Raw genomic sequence first — 19,755 nt, forward strand, 5'->3', positions numbered from 1 at the left:
TGGATGGAACTGAAGAATGCAGATGATGTAAAAAAAAGAAAGAAAGAAAGAAAAAAACAACAAAAAAAGAGCAGAGAAGGGCTCTGATTTGTACCTGTCCCCTGTGCCCAACTCTGGAACACAAGGATGGCACAGACCAGAAACATTTTCCAATGTTTCCGTAACCATCTTCAGGACTACAGTTCTGTTCCCCCATTTTTCTTAACCACACAGCTCGTTTCCTTTGATAACCATTTGGAGAACAATTTCCCCACATCCCAGAATGGCAGGAAAACAGAAGGAAACCGGGAGGAGGCATCCACTGCTGGTCAACTCAGAGCAAAGGCTCTCAGAATAGTATTTGGATAGCATCAGGAGATATACCTAATGTTAAATGATGAGTTAATGGGTGCAGCACACCAACATGGCACATGTATACATATGTAACAAACCTGCACGTTGTGCACATGTACCCTAAAACTTAAAGTATAATTTAAATAAATAAATAAATAAATAAAATAAAATAATAAAAAATAAAAATCCTGCCACATGTAGCAACACAAGACACATGCCAAAAGAAAAATTTGTAAAAGGTTACAAAGAATATTACAAATAATATATCAAGCCAATGTATATAAAAGGAAGGGTATAAAATATTAATATCATGTTATTATGCACCAAAGAATTTAATCCTGCCCCCCAAAAGGTCTGGCCCTTGTCCTTAGGTCCTGAGAGGTAATCTCTAAACTCTTGAAATGTTCTGCCTGATAAGAGTGTCTTTGTTTGCCTGTGGACCACGGGCCACACCAGATAATCTAACAATGGAATTTACGGTGAGGACTTAGGGTCACTCAATATCAGCCTGATCTGAGGGAATGAAGATTGAAGTCGGCCTTGACCATGTCCATGTGACGGGGCAGTACTACAGACTCCGGATCTGGACAACAAGGTTTGGGGAGCTTCCTTGGATGCAAGTACTCCATGTGTGTGTCATGCACTGTTACCAGGAAAGTCAGTGCGGCCTGCAATTCCACTGGGAGACTACTGGAAGCTCCATGGATGAAAATTTCCTAGACCTGCTCCATGAATCTCTATCCCTGGCTGACTATAACCTGTAATTTCCCTGTAATGAACCATAACTCTGAGTACAACAGCTTTCATTGAGTTCTGTGAGTCCTTCTAGCAAAACACCAAACTGAGGGTAATCTTGGGGACTACTTATAAATATATTATCATCAAGAGAATCTAAACCATCAAAAGTGACAAAGTAAATACATGCTTTACATATGAAGAAAAGCTGACAGAATCCAAATTAAAGAAAGAGATTTGTCTGTCATGTTTAATATAAATAAGCTATATTTAAATAATATAATCAATCAGGCATTGATACTATATCAAATAGTGGACCCTGAAGAAAACACATCCGTCCGTCCTTTTTAATTTTTGGCATACTTACAAAAACTTAAATATATATTAAGAAACATATTCTCTGTTCACAATACTATGAGAACAGAGACTATGAAAACAAAAATTTACTAAAAACTACTAAGGAGGAAAATTACAATTACACATTTTAAAAACACAAAAAAGATATCTCTGAAGAATCAATGTTAAAAAAATCACACAGAACATACAAATACTAAACAGATAACAAAAGGGCCTATAACATGAATTTTAAATGATTTAAAAATTAGAATGCAATGCTAATAAAACATGAAAATCTTAATAGAGAATTTCAGGGAAAACAAACCAAAATAAAGCAGAGACAGTAGAGGTTTGAAAAGTATGTGGGTGTGTGTGTGTGTGTGTGTGTGTGTGTGTGTGTGTGTGTATGTGTATACATACATATTTATCTATCTGTCTCATCTGTTCGTTCCCAATCCCCCCTTGAAGCTACTGATCCACTGCAGTGTCTCTTCAGGAGACCCCAGACATGAATGCACTCCTGCCTGGTGTGATGAAACAGGAAGCACAGCACTATCCATGCCTAAAAGTGTTGAAAGTGAATCTTATCTAATATCCAATTAGATGAGTCCAAGCAATTTAATGGCAAGAAAAATAAGTTAAATGACACCACGAGGAAGTCATCAGTCAAATTCAGAGTGGGGAATATCTTCCAGGACAAATGACCTTGTTTCTTCAACAAATCAATAGCATGAAAAACCAGAAACAGGCTGGGCGTGGAAATTAGCCAGGCATGGTGGTGGGCACATGTAATCCCAGCTACTTGGGAGGCTGAGGCAGGAGAATCGCGTGAACCCAGGAGGCAGAGGTTGCAGTAAGCTGAAATTGCACCACCGCACTCCAGCCCTCAAAAGAAAAAAAAAAAAAAAGAAAAACCAGAAACAGGGTAAGAAAGGTGAGGGGATGGTTTTAGTTTAAAAGAGGCTTAAGAGATTTAAAAATTAAGTGAAATGCCTGAATTTTATTTGAATCTTGATTTGGACATATCACCTATAAAAAAAAAGTTTGGGGATAATTTGAGAAATCTGAACTGGGAATGAGATGATATTAAACAATTATTGCTAATTTGGTTAACTATGATAATATCATTGTGATTATGCACATAAATGTCCTTGCCCTTACTTGGGAGATTATACTTTCATCTCCACTTTTCACATTTGAAAATTTTCATAATAGAAAAGTAAAAACAACTTACCCGAGCAACTTTACATATCAGCTCTGTCAAATTTGAACCATGTAATTCCTAGTCTACATAGTGCACTGACAATAGTGGATCTCTGTGTTGCTCTGTGTGCTGTCAGTGGTAATTTAGAGAGAAGAGCAATAAGCACAAATAAAGAATGGCACACCATCAAGAAACATAAGGCACACATATTTATCAGGAAGAGCACCTACCTTCTCTGTTCCCTCTTAGACATTCACATTTTACCCCTTCAAAAACCTAACTTCTACCTGCAAGGAAGAAGCTGCATCACATACACATTTAATGTGTTGGAGGTCAATTAAGTACATATGGCACAGGAAGAGGGGGGCTTATTTATTTATTTATTTAGAGACGGGGTCTCGCTCTGTCACCCAGGCTGGAGTGCAGTGGCGCGATCTCGGCTCACTGCAACCTCCGCCTCCCACGCTCAAGCAATTCTCCAGCCTCAGCCTCCCAAGGAGCTAGGACTACAGGTACCCACTACGCCTGGCTAATTTTTTGTATTTTTAGTAGAGAGGGAGGAGGGGGACTTTTAACACAATAAAAGAATGTCTATACTTTAGGAATAAAAATAATTTCTAAAATTTACCTTCCTGAATTGAAGAAGATGTGGCCTCAATGCACGGTTAGAGTTATGGATACTTAAGCTATATGGGTATTTAGTTTTAAGTATCTTAGCTATTAAAAAGAATTGAGTTAACTTTTATTAATATAGGTTACTTTTTACTAAATAGCAATAATTAAACTTTCATTAATTAAAAGCAGTTTTATAAAAAAAAAAAAAAAACTCTACCGACATCTTGCATTAAAATGTCTAAAGCTATGACATCTGTACTCCATACAACGTCCCTCCCATACACAGATGGCACAGTGACAGCTACCTGCGTGCATATGTGGGGGCCTGTGCGATAAGGGCTGAAGAGACTGGTATCCTGTCATCAGCCTTTCCGAAGTGAACACACAATGGGTTGCATTCATAGAATTAGTCACATATGTAAGATATTGGTGGTTGTGCATTGGGATTTAATTTCGTATCAGCCCTGGAGTGTGGACATCACAGAGAGTTAAAGTAGTCTCCCATTTCACACATGTAAGATGGGTTAACAAAAGCCTCAGAGATAAATTTTTAAAGTACCAAGTCTTCAAAGAGATGCCCGCCTACTCTGCAACAAATATTTATAGCACATTTGAGATCTCTACTTTGATAAAAACAGACCGAATGTCACACCCTGTAAACACCCTGCAGGCAGTGCCGGGTTTCCATGGCGGAAGCTGCCAGCAGATGGCTCTGAGGATCGCCTTACCTGAGAGGGCATCCTGTGCTTCGAAGAATGTACTGAGGCCGCCTTTCACATAGGCCAGGCTGCCCTCACTCTTCTTGTTAGCCTGTCTCTTTAGGTTGGTGACTGCCATTTTGAGCTGCTCAAAACTGAAATGAAATAAAGAAACCAAAGTTTGACACTTCTAACATGCAAGAAAGAAAAAAGAATTCCTTCAGTGGAAAACACTTAATATGCTAAAACCGATGCTAAGTAGCACACAGATTAATATCATATGAAGCCAGATGAAATCAAAAAGCTTTCAAATTGTTGCGTAGATCTAAACCTTTTATTTATTATGAATGCCTAAATTACAACAGCTACAAGACTTTCGGAGCCCTCGATGGTAATTCTAAATACATTAGACCCCTAAGAAGTAAATGTGTAGATGTTTTTATAACCTATATATAATATATACAATTTACCAGATAAAGAGTTTTGAACATCCTGTACTAGGTAAGAAGACACAGATCATCCAGTGATAGACAACATTTCAAAGATGGAACTGCTTTGTACATTCACTGAAGCATTGTGGAACACTAAGCATAATGTTATACTTATCAGTATCCAGTCCTCTGTCCTTAGTCATAAAATTACATGAATCCTGTGGGTCGATTCACAACTTAAATAACTAGGAAGACCACAATATCTCATCTCAATATCTAAAGCAGAGAAAACTAAAGACAGGCCTCTGTATTTCAGAAGTTTTATGTCCATTTGAGCTAAGAAAATCCGGCTATAAAACTTTAAACGTATTCTTGATAGACCTACACAAGAAACAGAGCTCAATTCTGACTTATAATAATAGAAATTCTACATCTGTAATGTAAAATCAGAATCATCTTCTACAATGAAAAAATTCATCTTGGACATTTGCTTTAAAAAGCCATCAGGTTAAATTTATCCTATGTATTAAAATGCCAACCTTTCCTCATCTTGGACATTTGCTTTAAAAAGCAATCAGGTTAAATTTACCCTGTGTATTAAAATGCCAACTTTTCCTGATGTTTTCTAGTAATGCTTTTCACCCTAATAAATGAATGAAACATTTATATTAAGGTATATTTTAACACATTAATTTATCAATAATTTAAGTTTTAAGCAATAAACCATTGATTTATCCAAACATTTTTTGCTGAATAAAATTATTTTAAATCAATCTTGCAAATAAGCTACAAACCTGCTCTTGTACAGAGTAAAATGTAATTAGAAGACAGAAGGGAACCTTCAAATTGGATATATGACCTTGTCTACTTTTTTGCTAATTTTAAGCCAGGTCCTTACATGATGATAAACCAAGTCATCTTCCTTCGCCCTATGGTCAGAGAAGGCAGTGTGTTCCGTGTTTTACCCCAGAACTTAAAATTTTTATGTTATTTGAGTAGGGAGAGATCACATTCATACATGTCAGTTTAAGTCCCCAGCTAAGGCTCCATAAATTTTTAATAACCTGCACCAATAATGAAATATATTGAACATAAAATGACAGTAGGAAATGAGAGACCTCTAAAGAATCATCCCATTGCACAAACAGGGAAACAGACACCCTGAGATGTTCACGGGCAAACGCAAAGTCAAAGAGCTCGCAGACCTAAAACGACGTAACTGTATGCAGAGCCAGACCTAAAACTCGAGTTACCGTGTAATTCCATCTTTAGCATCTGAGTGAAACCCTTCACAGTTGACAGTCCCATATCCACTAACCTGGTGTTTGAGTGATTCTCTATAAGATACCAGGCAGCTGAGAAATTCTCACTTGTAAAATCAGCACTCATTCCATGGAATAGCATTTCTAAGTCCTTCTGCGAAAATTTACTTCTGAGGGGAAAAAAGGTTTAAAATATATTTCAATGGTTATTATGACAAAAATGGAACAGGTATCACTAAGTATCCAGTATAACACACATGAATACTAACCGTTACAATAATACATATTAATCATACATTACCCAGAACATGTTCGTATATATGTACAAAATATATTTCCCACATCATGGCTGATTTTTCTATCACGTAAACTTTGATTTTATATAGAAAAGATAGGAAACTAGTTGAAATACAGAAATTACATCAATAAAAGAATATAAGGTTTAAAGAGGATTAAGACATCCGGCTGAGTTGACAGTTTTATTAAACCTATCAAAATATGACATCAATCCCCATTCAACGTAAAAAAATCAAAATTTGAATACAGTGAAATTCTAAAATATTAAATCACTTTGTTAAAATGATTTTTGTTGAAACCTAGATGAAAGTTGTTTTAAGACATACTAAGAAATCATCAAAGTACTAATAAAACCACATCTAATCATAAAGCACTCATATTTGCGTCCATGTCTAGAATGACTTTAAGAAAAGCTTGTGATAACAACAGGGTATATACATAATCTGCTGCTCCCTCATATTGCCTACATGTTTAAGACTGACTTCTGGATCAATTCATTTATATATTCGTTCGACTATTAATCAAGTATCGACAATAGATCAGGTTCCATGCTGGGATGCCAGATGTACCCACCGAGGCTCACAACCTGGCAGCCTTTGCTGGCCCCCCCTGCCCCATTTGCAGGATGAAATCCAAGCATGTCTATGAACTGAATCCGCTTGTCCCTCAGGGCTCATTTCTGCCACTCTAGGCATGAAACCTGATGCTTCGGCAGCCTCAAAGGGACTATACTGTCTCGCACGTTGGTCTCCACCATCTTGGGGTTAACTTTGTTCGTCTGATTTGCCGCCCCCTCTAAGATGTGTCCCCTACCCCAAAACACTGGACAAGCCCAACTCATAAGGTATAAACCAGACACAGATCATTTGATAGGGTAGTATCTCTTTAACAGTTACACAGTGGGGAAAACACTCCTACCCCAAAAGAATTTTAATGTGGGTAGGTCCGATGACTTTGGTACTCTCTGGGAGAGTCTTGCTGTCTCCTCATTACAAACACAGCCTCAATTCAGAAATTAGGCAGCTTAGTTCGTGATCCACACTTCAACTTCACCCAAAGGTAACATTTTTTTCTTCTCTCTTCCCAGCCAAGGTCAATAGTTAATAGGCTGCTTACTCATTTGGGGGAAAAATGGCAGCTCTCTCGTAGAGGTTAAGGGTGGGATGGACAGAGAGACAAGAATGGAATGTCCTTCGGGGCCTGTGCCTGGTACTGCCATAGGTGGCCTGTGCTCTCCGCCTGCCAGGTATTCGAACCTACTTGAGTCTTGTGGGCATTTTCACGGGTTCCCTAAAGGGCTCTGGAGGACTCCTCCAGCCATGACTCATGGATGCATCTGCTTCCTATTGCCACTCCTCAGCCTCCAGTGGTCTCTCAGTCTTACCGCAGACACTCCCTGCTGGAGCCCCTCCACGTTCAGGTGACCAGTGCCCGTAGGCACAACTTCCAATGGCCTGGAGCCCACTCTCTCTAGCAAGTTGCTTGCACACCTGGACATGGAGAACACCCCTAAAATGCAGCCACCTCTACTGTCCAGGCAGGCTCTGTGTCTCACAGCTGCAGGGAACACTGTCACCTGGAGGTCCCACTCACCAGGCCTCAGTGAAGACCGTCACATGCTCTGCATCCTCCCACTTCATGGCCTGCCCCAGCTCTCCCCACAGATATCTCTGCACAAACCCTCCTTGCCTCTCTACACATCCTCTCCCTCTGTGGTCCCTAGAAGAACAGGGAATGCGAGCTGCAAAACCAGATCTCGAGGAGTTCCTCTATCAACCCTGCACAGCAAGACGCCACTCACTCCAAAGTCTAATGCCTACTGCGTGAGCATCTCAGCCAGGACAGGGCGTCCCATTCACATTCGGTAACACTGCCCTTCTTCACTATGTTCCTTTTTTGACTGGGTGGGGGATGCCTTGCTTAGAATGATGATAACAGAAAAGAAGACAGATGAGATTTTGGGAGGTGGCACCACTTCCACTGAGACTGAGTCGATCGTGCATCTTTTCTCACTAGCTTCACGAGTTAAAAGATTTATAGTCTGAATCCTCCCGATACATGCGTGTGGCATTCATTACTTGCTGGTCCTTTTCACCGGTCAGCAGTCTCTGGGAGGGAGGTGGAGAACTTTGAGTTTTTAGAAGTTTATTTTGGTTTGGATTCTTCATGCTGGTTCTCATACTTTACTTAGTAAGAAAATCCTTTCACCTTTGGAAGTTTTTCTCACTTTATTTATCTGCACCCCATGCCTCCAAGTTAGAGCTTTGGGGGAATATAGAGACTGAGTGGAGGCTTAGGCTAAGCTGTGACATGCTGAACCCCGGCTAAGTGACCCAGAAGTGCCTCCTTCTGCAGTCCTGCTCTAATCGGCAGGCAGCATCTGCCTGGAGCACTGTGTCTCAACGGGCTTTGTCTCAACTCAGCTAGAAAGAATGACATGACCAATTAGTAAGGCGTGTCATCGCGGGCAGAAGTCACGGCGGCTGCAGACCATGTTTCTGTCGACCTTCCTTCTAGACACGGCCATTCAATGTGGTGTCTCACACTTCACTTGGTCAGAGAGTTAAACGGTCTGAACAGAATCAAAATGCGCTACTGGTATCAACTAAGTTCCTACTAACAACAGTCTTCACACCTGATTTAAGTACAAGACATCCTCATCCAGCAGGGATCAAGTCCAAGTAACATAAGGACACAGCTGAGAAAAAAGAAACGAAAGAAGGCTGAGAAGTCAAACAGCTTCTGTGCCCCTCCCCTACGCCCGTGGTGCTGCACTGTGCCTCGGTGTTTCTCTGCCCATAATCAAACAGGGAATGAACGGAGGTTGCTAGCGTTAAGAGCTGATGATGTGAAGAAAGGATCTGTGACACAATGGTAGCAAGTAACGCAAGAAAGTATAAAATGCAGACACAAAACTCAAAAATACAGCAGCTGCATGCCCTGGAGAAACGGTTAAGAACACACAGTCCCCATTGGTCTGGCAGCTACATCATAACTCCACGTGTTTAGCCAAAATAAAAAATGTTTTAAAAAACAGAATGTACACAGCACATATAGAAAAGGGCTCTGTCCTAAACAGTTACAATGCTTAAATTGGTGGTACTGATGGTACTGAACAATGTAAACCAGCAGCTCAGAGCTTTCCATTCTGTACTCCATGTTTAAAATTCCCCTGATACTTAAACTCTGGTAACATCTCACTTACAATGCATTACTAAATTGTTATTTTTACAAATCTAAACTGCTCTCAGTTATATCATAATATAAAGGCCTGATGTCTAGTGGAGGGCTCCAGGAGAGGAACTGTTAAGATTTTAAGAAACTCTCCTACCCCCAGGAGTCCCTCCCTCCCTCATCCTCAGAAGGAGCAGGGATGGGTCTAGCCAGTCCCTAGCAGTGGGGCCCCTGGCCAGAAAGCAGTGGGTCTGGTGAGGTCCCCACTGGCCCTGCACTCCCAGCTCTTCAGCCATGAACATCCCGTGCACCACAAGCCGCTGGGAGGACACGGGTGGCAGAGCCTGAGACTTGGCTTCTGCATTGGAGTGAGCAGGGAGGCCCAAGCCCCCGGAGCTGGATGCTGAGATCCGAGCCCCACCCACCCGCCAGCACCCCTCCCCGGATGCGTCGTTCCTTCAGGCCCCTGAACTGGGCCAGGTACAATTTGAAAAGCACTACATCTCTTGGTCAAAATACCACCTCCCCTAAGACGGAGCTGATTATTCTGAGAGTTCTTACTGAAGACATTAAAACTCTTTCACTGATCTTAATTGGAAGACATGTATTGAGACTTATAGCAGAAATCAGCCTTACAAGAACAAGACAGACATTATTTTCAAGATGGTGAAATTCTAACACAGACGTCAAATAATCTTCCCCAAATCACACCATTAAGGCCAGGACTAACCTTGCCTGGACACACAGAGCCTGTTTCTAGTGGACACTGTTGGCTATGACCCACCAATCACCCTGGACCCTCTCTGCTGGAACACAGCCCCCCAGTTGCCCCTTAACTGGGGAGAGATCAACCACCATAAGCCAACCGCGCTTGTCATATTCCCCCTGCTCTTGATTGGATAAACTTGTTTTTGAACAGTGATGTCGGAGGAAGGTCTGTTGGAGCACATCTGGGAAAGGTCTCCATACTTTCAAGAAGGGAAACCAAGAAGAGACACCATCTTTCTGCCTGAGAACCTCATTATGTCCAGTTTCAACCACAATTGCTAAGGAAATGTGTTTTATGCTAAGGGCAACAGAACAGCCAGCAAACTCAGGCTCCTCACATCCTGGTGACATGACTGACTCAACCAACCTTTGGAGTCTGCCATCAATGAATATTGTATATTATGAAAAAGTAGATTTTATTTTTGTTTAAATCAATCTTAATTGCAGGTGAAGGCATCCTGATTCCATATTCTATTGCAAAATATATGCCTAAATATACTGATCTTTTATGCAAACGCCTCAAAAATGTGAAATAGATGACGTGGAAAAAACAAAAAATGAATACCAATGCCAGAGTCCATGAAGCTCCACAGGTAACACAGCTGCAAAAGTACAGGTGGCTCATCTCAGTATTCCCAACGGGAGGCAGCAGTAATAAGCAGTGGCTAAGAGCACAGGCTCTGGGTCCAATCTCGATGTTTGCTCAATCCGCCTGTATAATCTCGAGAAGTTATTCCATTATGAACGGATCACCATACCTTCCTCTTAGGAATGTTTTGAAGATCAGAGTAGATAATGCTTGTGGAAGCCTAGCAGTTTCTGACACATGATAAATGCTCAAAAATGTTATTTGCTATTATTTTTATTATTTATACTTATTTATATCTTACAGACTAATTTCCTAAGTATTATTTGATTCCCATGACAATAACTGAGTTAAATATTTCCATGTTCCAGATGAGGAAATGGCCTCTGAGAGGTTACATGTAAACAGTCGAGATTTGAACCTGGTACTTCTACTGTCAAACAGAGAACCAGAGGGTCTTAGGTGGGAAATACGATCACAACTACAAATCCGTAAAGATGACAATGCAGGAGAGTGCGAAAGGGGAGCTGCTTTCAAATGAAGAGAATTGCTAATGCCCTTAATAACAGTAACAGGAAAGGAAGAGGTAGTATATCAACACAGCTAATGAAGCACGGAGTAAAAACTCTTATGTTTTTTCAAAATAACTGGATTTCGGACTCTACATTTCCAAGTGAAGTCCCGGCTCAGACACATCAGAAAAAGCAACATACGCTCTGAGTAATTCAAACCAAGCCTGCATTTTAAATCCACTAGCACAGAGTTAGGACTGAAAGTGACAGAGACCCTACTGTGTAAACTCACGAAATGTTTTCATCGAGGAATCGAAACACACAGTTTCAGTCACGGACAATTCCTGCCACCCTGAACAGATATGTTTTCCATTAGATGGCAGTGTAAGGTCAGATTTAAACCTTCTAAAAAACAGCTAGCCCCAAGCCAGGAGAAGACACAGGCCTGTGGACTGAGCGAAGAGACACAAACAGGCACGTTCTTCACACCTCAGCACTTGCTTTCCAGTATGAGGACTCTCTGCAGCAATGACCCATGCAGCATGCAAATCAATGGGACTCCTTCTGAGACCGCCCCAGCCACCCCACACACAGCGAGGCCTGGCTGCAGCGGTGTTATTCCGCGCTTGCGGCAAAGAGAACACACTTTCTTGATTTGGCGGATGGAAGACGGAGGGGGGAGGCCAACAGTGAAAGTGGGCATTGCTAGTTCTTTGTGTGCATGCTACACATATCTCTTGTAGCTTTCAATTTTTACCAACATTGTTTACACTCGGTTGTATTACGTATTATAAGTTTGTTTCCGTTCTTTTTTTTTTTTTTTTTTTTGTCTGACCCAGTTTCTGGACTTGAAGGCACTCTCATTGCCCATCTATTTTTACACAAGTTCTAAAGGTAAAGTCACCTAAGGCTCTTTTCTTCTGCACTCATATTAAGAATTAATTTGCGGTCAGTTTTCCTGTTTTAAAATACAGTCTTCTAAATGTGGTGGGAAAATTGAAATTGGTCTTTTCTTTCTGTTTGAAGCCAGGCCGATTCGAAGAAAATCAGGTTTGCATCACCCATAACACCTATGTAGAAATAAAACAGACACTAGTGGTGCAACAACTGACTCTTCTAGACAGCCATTCCCAGGTAATAATTCACAAAAACAGTTGAGATCATATAAAAACAGTACAAAGCTCCTGATTTCTGCCCCCGTGCCCATATACAGACCGTCTCCTACACATTACCCATAAATACCCTCTTGTTAGGCAATTGAGTATTGATTTCAAGAAACAAAGCCTAGCAAAGGTTCTTACTTAACATGAACCAGTTTTTACCTTCCTTTTTGGTTTAAATAGTTTGTCAGCATTACAACTGAAGTCATGCAAAGACCACATATATTTGTGACAACTGCCATCGTAAAGCAGAAATATAGACTTTTTACAAGCAAATCCTAGTCTCAATTCAAAGTGAAGTTATTTTTTCTGAGCAATTAGTAACATTTTTATAAGTATCATGACACCCTGTGTGCAAAAACATCAGTTAAAAATTTAGGAATATGAAGGGTCTTAACAGTCAAAGACAGCCAATAAGTGCCAAGTTGTTAAACTTGCAGGCTGAAAGAAAAAAGCATGCAGTCTGCGTCCACCGGTAAAATATTTATTAAACTCTGACTCACCCCAAAGAGCCACAAGGCAACCGTACTGTGTTACTCTCACTGGCTTTGCCATCTTCAGCTGAACCGGACACCACACGCAGGGCCCCTCACGTTCCCAGTTTGCACGCTAGACCATCAGCTGTCGAGAATTTATCACCACAAACTGACTTCTCTCCTGAAGGCTGCCTCCCCACTGCAATCTGATAACTCACTAGGACCACAGCATTCACAAATTCTTCAAACCTTTTTTTTTTTTGAGACAGACTCTCACTCTGTCACCCAGGTTGAAGTGCAGTGACCCGACCTCTGCTCACTGCAACTTCCACCTCCTGAGTTCAAGCGATTCTCCTGCCTCAGCCTCCCAAGTAGCTGAGATTACCTGCACCTGCCACCACGCCCAGCTAATTTTTTGTATTTTTAGTAGAGACGGGGTTTCACCACGTTGGCCAGGCTGGTCTCAAACTCCTGACCTCAAGTGATCCGCCCGCCTCGGCCTCTCAAAGTGCTGGGATTACAGGCGTGAGCCACCACGCCCGGCCTCAAACCTTTTTAAATATGTTTCCACAAACAAATAATACTAAAACCCTATTATTCCTTCAATACTGACATTTTCAAAAAGTAGGTGCTCTCTAGGTTTTTAATTATTTTTTTTAAAGCCCCAAATGACATTAATAAACAGAACTAAAAGACAGTATGGATCCTGACCTGAGTACAATACTATCCTCTACAAAGACCAAAGCCTTCATCTGAAAAATAGTAAGTAAATCAGCAAAATAAAACCCACATCAACATTCTACAGTCTGCCTTTCCTTCCTTTTATCTTTCTCTAAAACAAGATTTATCTAACAGAGGTCAAAGAATTCAGTAAGATAAACACAGCTTTCTTGACAGTGTCCAAAAAAAAAAAAAAAAGAAGCCTGGAAAAGCATTTTTCTGGCCAAAAGCATTTTCTTCTATTGGTTTCTACACCTATTCTTACTTTCATCTTTCATTTTCTTGCTTCCTGGAATCTCTACATGTAGCCTCTCTTTCTTTTGAAAGTCTTTTGCCAAACACTTTCAGACGGACAGAAGGATGACTGGATGTCTGTTCACGGCCTAAAGGGCCCTCCCCGTGTTCCCTGATGCTACAGGATCCGCGCCTTTCTCTGATCATTGGCTATTCTGAGTCTCTATTGGAAAGACAGAGCTGGCTTGTGGAGGGCTAATGGCGACGCCAGGGATTCCTGTCCACAGAAATGCACATCAGGTGAGGATACCACTGGCGCCTCCGAGACGGAGTGATGGTCTTGCATCTTTCGGCATTTCTCATTGCGTATGTCTCCCCTCTGGACTTTCCTTTGGGCTGGATTTAACATCTTATTGGTTCTTTCCTTAATTATGAGTTAAATAAAAGCTCTGACATCTATTTATTTTATATTTGTATAAGAATCATGATTTTCCCTTTTTCAAAAATTATCCTTTAATATTTTACTTTATCCCATGGCTGAGCAAATATTTCTGAAACTTAAGTAACAATCTGTACAGTAACATCAAAATCTGTTAATTTTATTCCCACTGAAGTACCTATTGGATAAATGTACATAATGTTATTTTAAAATTTTAAAACACTTTAGTACCCTGGAATCTTAAGTCATTAAACAAAAACTTTTCCTATGTGGCAGAACAATGAATAGTATATATCCAAGAAGAGCAAAGAATCCTGTAAGGATGAACACTTGTGAGGCACTTGCTATGCTCCAAGTTGTTTACCTCCTCACTCCCTGATTCCTCGCATCGACCCTAAGGAACAGGTACTGCATTGTACACCTGAGGAAACTGAGGCAAAAGGAATCTAAGTAACTTACTCAATGTCATATTGCTAGTAAGTGGCACAGCCCAAGTTCAAATTGAGAGAGTTTAGCCCCACACAAAATCAAACTACCTCTCAGAGAAGAAAAGAACATTTTAAGAAAGCTAAGTACTTTCAGTGCCATTATTCTTCACTGCCATTACCAATCTCATCAAATAATTAACCTGACACTTATTAGGAACACTGCTGTTAGACGCAGTTCAGGCCAAACCACACTGTGGGCAGCAGCAACAGGAATAATAAAGAGAGTCAAAGGCTGAGAAGGTGTGGGGAGGTAGAGAGAACAGGGGTGGGGGTATACACCAAAACAGAAGTTGAAGAAATCACGTTTATGATAGTAAACGTCTGAATGAACCCTAACTGATAATTTTGTCCAAGTCTCATACTAAATATATTTTGTATATCTCCATATTCCTTTTGCCCATGTATAAAACTGGCTCTTGGTTATGAAGAGCAGCTCAGAGGGCCTCCTGCTCCACACTTCTGAGGCAGGTTGGAAAGAGACTGGCTTTCCAGAGCCTTGAAGCACCCATAAGGGGCTTACTATCAACTGCAAGTCTATTCATGCTTAAAACTGTGCTCAAATAAATACCCAACTGTTACCATTATTTTCTAAACCTTCTCAATCTTTGAACTCTTAATTTTGGAGGCACTGGAATCCTTAAATGGCTCTAGAATGACCCATACTGCAAAAATGTTTCAAAGATGTTACCTAGAACAGTCAAAGCTCACCTGAAGCTGCTAAGCCCCAGACTTTTTCAACACGTGCTACTTTCCCAAGACAAACATGCTACTTCCCCTCAGCCAGGGGCAAACCCCAGCAGGTGAAAATGAAACTAATGATCTTCAAGAGTAGGCCTGAAGATTATATATAGAGAGATTATTGGAGAATTTTCCCCATTCCTAGAAAACCCTAAACTAAAACCATGGTTAAAGTATTAACAGTGCTAATTTGTCACTTTTGGTAAGAGTTTACAGAGCAATACTCAGTATACAATTCCATAAGCAGAAGCACTTAGGCCAGAAGATAAATTAGCTGCGATTAACACATTAGGTGAATTGTTTAAGTAGAAAGGCACTAATTATAAAAGTTACTAAAACACTGTACTAGGAATTCAGAAAAAAACTCTAGATTCAGTTATAAGGCATCTTGAAAGATATCATTTACCTGGCAGAATTCTGATGATTAAAGTTAAATAAGTCTGGATTAAGCAAGAATGAGTAGACATTATAGACAAAATTAAAGACCAGATTAGACCTGGCTATTCTAAAATACTTCTAGAAAAATCAAAAAAACAGATTATGTATGCTATTTTGACTTCAGGTGCCATCTACCTATTTAAACTTAACCATCTCTAGACAACATACTAAAGACTTTTCTTTTTCACAAAATGCAAAATCGAAAAACTGAAGAGGTAAAAGTAGTTTTAGCCACAAGTTTTAACTAACTGCAAAGTTTACTTGCAGCATAGCTAACAAGGCTTCATAAATAACACCCATCTCCAAACAACTGAGGTGTCTTCAACTGTGCTTCCTGGGAGGTTTCTGGAGTTTGAGTCCCTTTCCTGTAAGTATATAAAACTTTTCAGGAACTGAAAAATAAAGAAGACTGAAAGCAAGATGGTACTCACTTTTCAATCTCAATGCCAAGCGGATTAGCAGGACGTAAGGACAAGGGCGGAATTCCTTTGTTCCTGTCAGTGCGCATATCATAATAATTCATTTCATCAACCCACACAGCAGACTGATCCAAAATGCCTACAGAAATGAGGAGCATATGCTTAATAAGATGAAGCCTACCCCAGGCACCTTCTACGTCTGGCCTATTGCCTGACTTCTTAAAGACCTAATACAAAATGCCTGTTGGATAATCTTTAAGAGATTTGAGGACATAACAGCTAAATTTTTAAAAAATGACTAGTAGTTTAATTATAAGCACTAAAAAAATTTATAAAAAGGCAAAAATAACACCTCTCAGCTTATGGTTTCATTGTACATTACTCAACAGAGAAGACAAATTAAGCTGCTTAGACAAAGTTTTGCAATAACAAACATATTTTACAAATAATAAACACTACAATTAAACATTGTTAAATGTAGCTGATTAAATCAGCACAAAAAATTCAGAAAGTCAGTAAGATGAAATAATATGACCTATAATATCTGTTTATTCAAGAGAATATTCTGAAATCATGTAAACTCTTGGAAAACATCTGGGAAATATCCAAGCACAAAACATTTGAGTTAAATGTTAGCTCAGTGGAAAGCTTCTGGTTTATGATAAATGCCAAAAAACCATTATGCATATATGATTTTATATTTAATACTGTGAGTTTCTGCTTCTGGGTTCCATAAGCTACCTAAGGACATTTCACTACAAATGAAAACCAAATGTTTTTTAAATGGTTCTTGAAAGCTCTCAAGAAATATCTTTTATTTTCTTTTCCTCTACAAACTCTGGCATGTTTTCATGAATAGTTATGCAAAAATAATATGCTACTTGCTATTTCTCATTCTTTTTGCTGTTATCAGTGCTGGAAATGTCCTAGATGGTAGAAACAACAAGGATTTTTTTCCGTATTAGGCTGAAATCAATTTGGTAAATTCAATAAAATATCTAACGATTAAATCAAACACCTTTCAAGGAACGCATGGCTTGTATAATGGAAATAACCAGGTTATTCAGGGAAAACTGACTGGGTGTGGACCCTGTGAACAAGACAACATAAGCTCTAAAAACAGCATCTTCCTTTATGGGACTGAACTCCATATCATTCACCCTAGCACAGGGCTTACCAGCTAGGCCTCCAAGGCCCTGGGCTGCAACAGAAAAAGAGCCAAGTGCCAGGGAGCACAGACAAGGCGTGCCTGCCTCCCCAGGCGAGGATCAGAAGGCATCATGGGAGAAGGCTGTCTGAATACCAGGCAACCTGTAGCTGCAAGGCCCTCTATGAACCCACTCATTCTCTCAGCACTCGTGGTTCTGCCAGCATGCAACAGGGGCTTCTGCTCAAGTCCAGGCACTCTTGAGTTCAGTTCAAGAAAGCTTTACTGGCTGGGTGCAGTGGCTCACACCTGTAATCCCAGCACTTTGGGAGGCCGAGGTGGGCGAATCACAAGGTCCGGAGTTCGAGACCAGCCTGACCAACATGGTGAAACCCCATCTCTACTAAAAATACAAAAATTAGCTGGGCATGGTGGCACGCACCTGTAATCCCGGCTACTGCAGAGGCTGAGGCAGGAGAATTGCTTGAACCTGGGAGGCGGAGGTTGCAGTAAGCCAAGATTGAGATCGTGCCATTGCACTCCAGCATGGGCGACAGAGCAAGACTCTGTCTCAAAACAAAAAGAAAAAAAAAAAGAAACCTTTACTAAGCCTACTATGTGCTAGGTCCTGGAATGAGTATTCCAGAATAATAAAATTACCACTTTTGCCTAAGTTTTCTTTATCTGCTATATAAATAGATCATAAGATATTAGATTTTTATCAAAATGTTTAAGTCCCTCTAGAAAACTGTACAACAAGTTCCTGCTTTAGTTTCAGTTTAGTTTTTGAAGACACTAAATGAGTAAACAAAAATAGAAATGTTATATATGTATATATGTACACATGCACGTACGTGTACATATATAAAGTCCACTCTGAATTTTCCCTGAAATTCCTTGAATTTTTATTTATAAAAATAATCCAGGAATTTGTGGAGAACAATGCTGCAGAAAGCCTCTATGCTCTAAGATTAAAAAAACAATTTGCAAAATTATTTGTTTTCTTTATAAAGAGAAGTACTGGCTGGGTTTAATTACGCCTCTGATATTCCTACATTATACAAATATTTATCAAATGCTGACCACGTGCAAGACATTACAGGACCACAAAGATGAATCTGACATTACTCTTATTCTAAAAAGGGAAAGAGACATGCACAGAAATAGCTACAAGAAAGATCATCAGAAATTATTAATTTGCTGGGTAAGGGACTACACTAAGCACTTTACATTTATGTTCTAACTCACCCAATCCTATGAGGTAGCCAATATATTCCACTTTTGCTCATGGATAAAGAAGGCATTAAAGTTACATACTCAGTCATGGTAAGAGAGTCCAGGTTAGAATTCAAAGAGCATGACTTCTCAGACCAAGTTCCTAACGCTGCTAATGGAAGGCAGCAAGTTCCTAACGCTGCTAACGGAAGGCAGCAAGTGGTCAGCACATAAAGAAGGAAAACAAAGTGCTATGTGGTTCAAAGAAGAGTGAGTATTACTAACAGGGGCGTTAAAAGCAGCCAAGCTAGGAAATGTATCATCTGGGCCTTGAAGGATGGATAAAATGAAGGAAAAGGGAATATTATTTAGATATATTATTACTAATTTGGCCAAATCAGGATTTTTCACCTCAAATCTTGTTTAAGAGTTTAAAGCAATGTCATTATATTCAAGATCAAGGAACCAAAACTGGTGTATCAAGTGAACGAACAGATTTTAAGAACTGAGAAGAGCAGTTCTCATACGATCGTCATCCTTAGGCTTCACTGACTGTTACCTCAGCACACTGCCTTCCCGAAAGTAACACAAATATTAACCAACATCCCAATCCTGTCAAAATAAACATAAACTAAATCTAAGTTGAGATATGCAAGTAGGTAGGTTTTACACGAATCTACCAGCTTTACAGCTTAAAAGACAAACTCATTTTTACTTTCTTCTTTAGAATAAACCCATGAAAGACTTTACCTATTTTCTCAGGTTTGAGTAGCTTGAAAGAGACTGTTGAGGTTCCTCTGCCACCTGACTTAGTGGTGACAATAATGTCTCCTTTGTCATTTTTGGCTTGTCCCACTCGACATACTATTTTACTTGCAGACATCCATTCTGCCGTCAGGAGGCAATTATGTCCACAAATGGTCAAGCCTGAAAATAAACGCATGTGCATATCAAAATTCAAAGACAAGAACAATAAGACCTTAATCGTGTAGATTACATTTTTAAAATCTAGTCTTGTTCAATAATGACATTATTGAATATACCCAATATTATTTGCAGATATACTGTTATCTCTATTGACTTTTCCTCTTACCTGTTTTTTTCTCCAATATTTAAGACTTCTTTTAGGCTACATTTGAGTTTCTTCAAACATCCGTAGAATTAGAAAACGAACACCACAACAACTATGTTCCAGGAATTCCAGATTACTTAGATTACGAGAATCTTAAAATGCTTTCAGAGGTAATAAAAGGGAAACTACTGCTATTATTTGAAGTCTCAGTTATTAACGTAGAATTTTAAAGTGTATTAATAAACGTATGTATCATTT

The 19,755-nt window shown here is 39.8% G+C and overlaps 1 protein-coding gene across 6 annotated transcripts in view; it reads right to left on the reverse strand.

Moving 5' to 3' along the window:
- The window catches only part of EXOC2 (exocyst complex component 2), a 206,728-nt gene that overhangs the window by 127,119 nt on the left and 59,854 nt on the right, over positions 1-19,755 (reverse strand). For all 6 annotated transcript variants that reach the window (XM_016954799.3, XM_063812742.1, XM_063812743.1 and 3 more), the window contains 4 exons: positions 19,176-19,352; positions 16,076-16,202; positions 5,671-5,784; positions 3,952-4,076 (listed from right to left, as the gene is read on the reverse strand). In XM_016954799.3, coding sequence (XP_016810288.1) covers positions 3,952-4,076; positions 5,671-5,784; positions 16,076-16,202; positions 19,176-19,352 — 543 coding nt within the window. The remainder of the gene's footprint in view (positions 1-3,951; positions 4,077-5,670; positions 5,785-16,075; positions 16,203-19,175; positions 19,353-19,755) is intronic.

This window comes from Pan troglodytes, chromosome 5 (genome assembly GCF_028858775.2).
Source record: "Pan troglodytes isolate AG18354 chromosome 5, NHGRI_mPanTro3-v2.0_pri, whole genome shotgun sequence".
In the NCBI taxonomy this organism is placed as follows: domain Eukaryota; kingdom Metazoa; phylum Chordata; class Mammalia; order Primates; family Hominidae; genus Pan; species Pan troglodytes.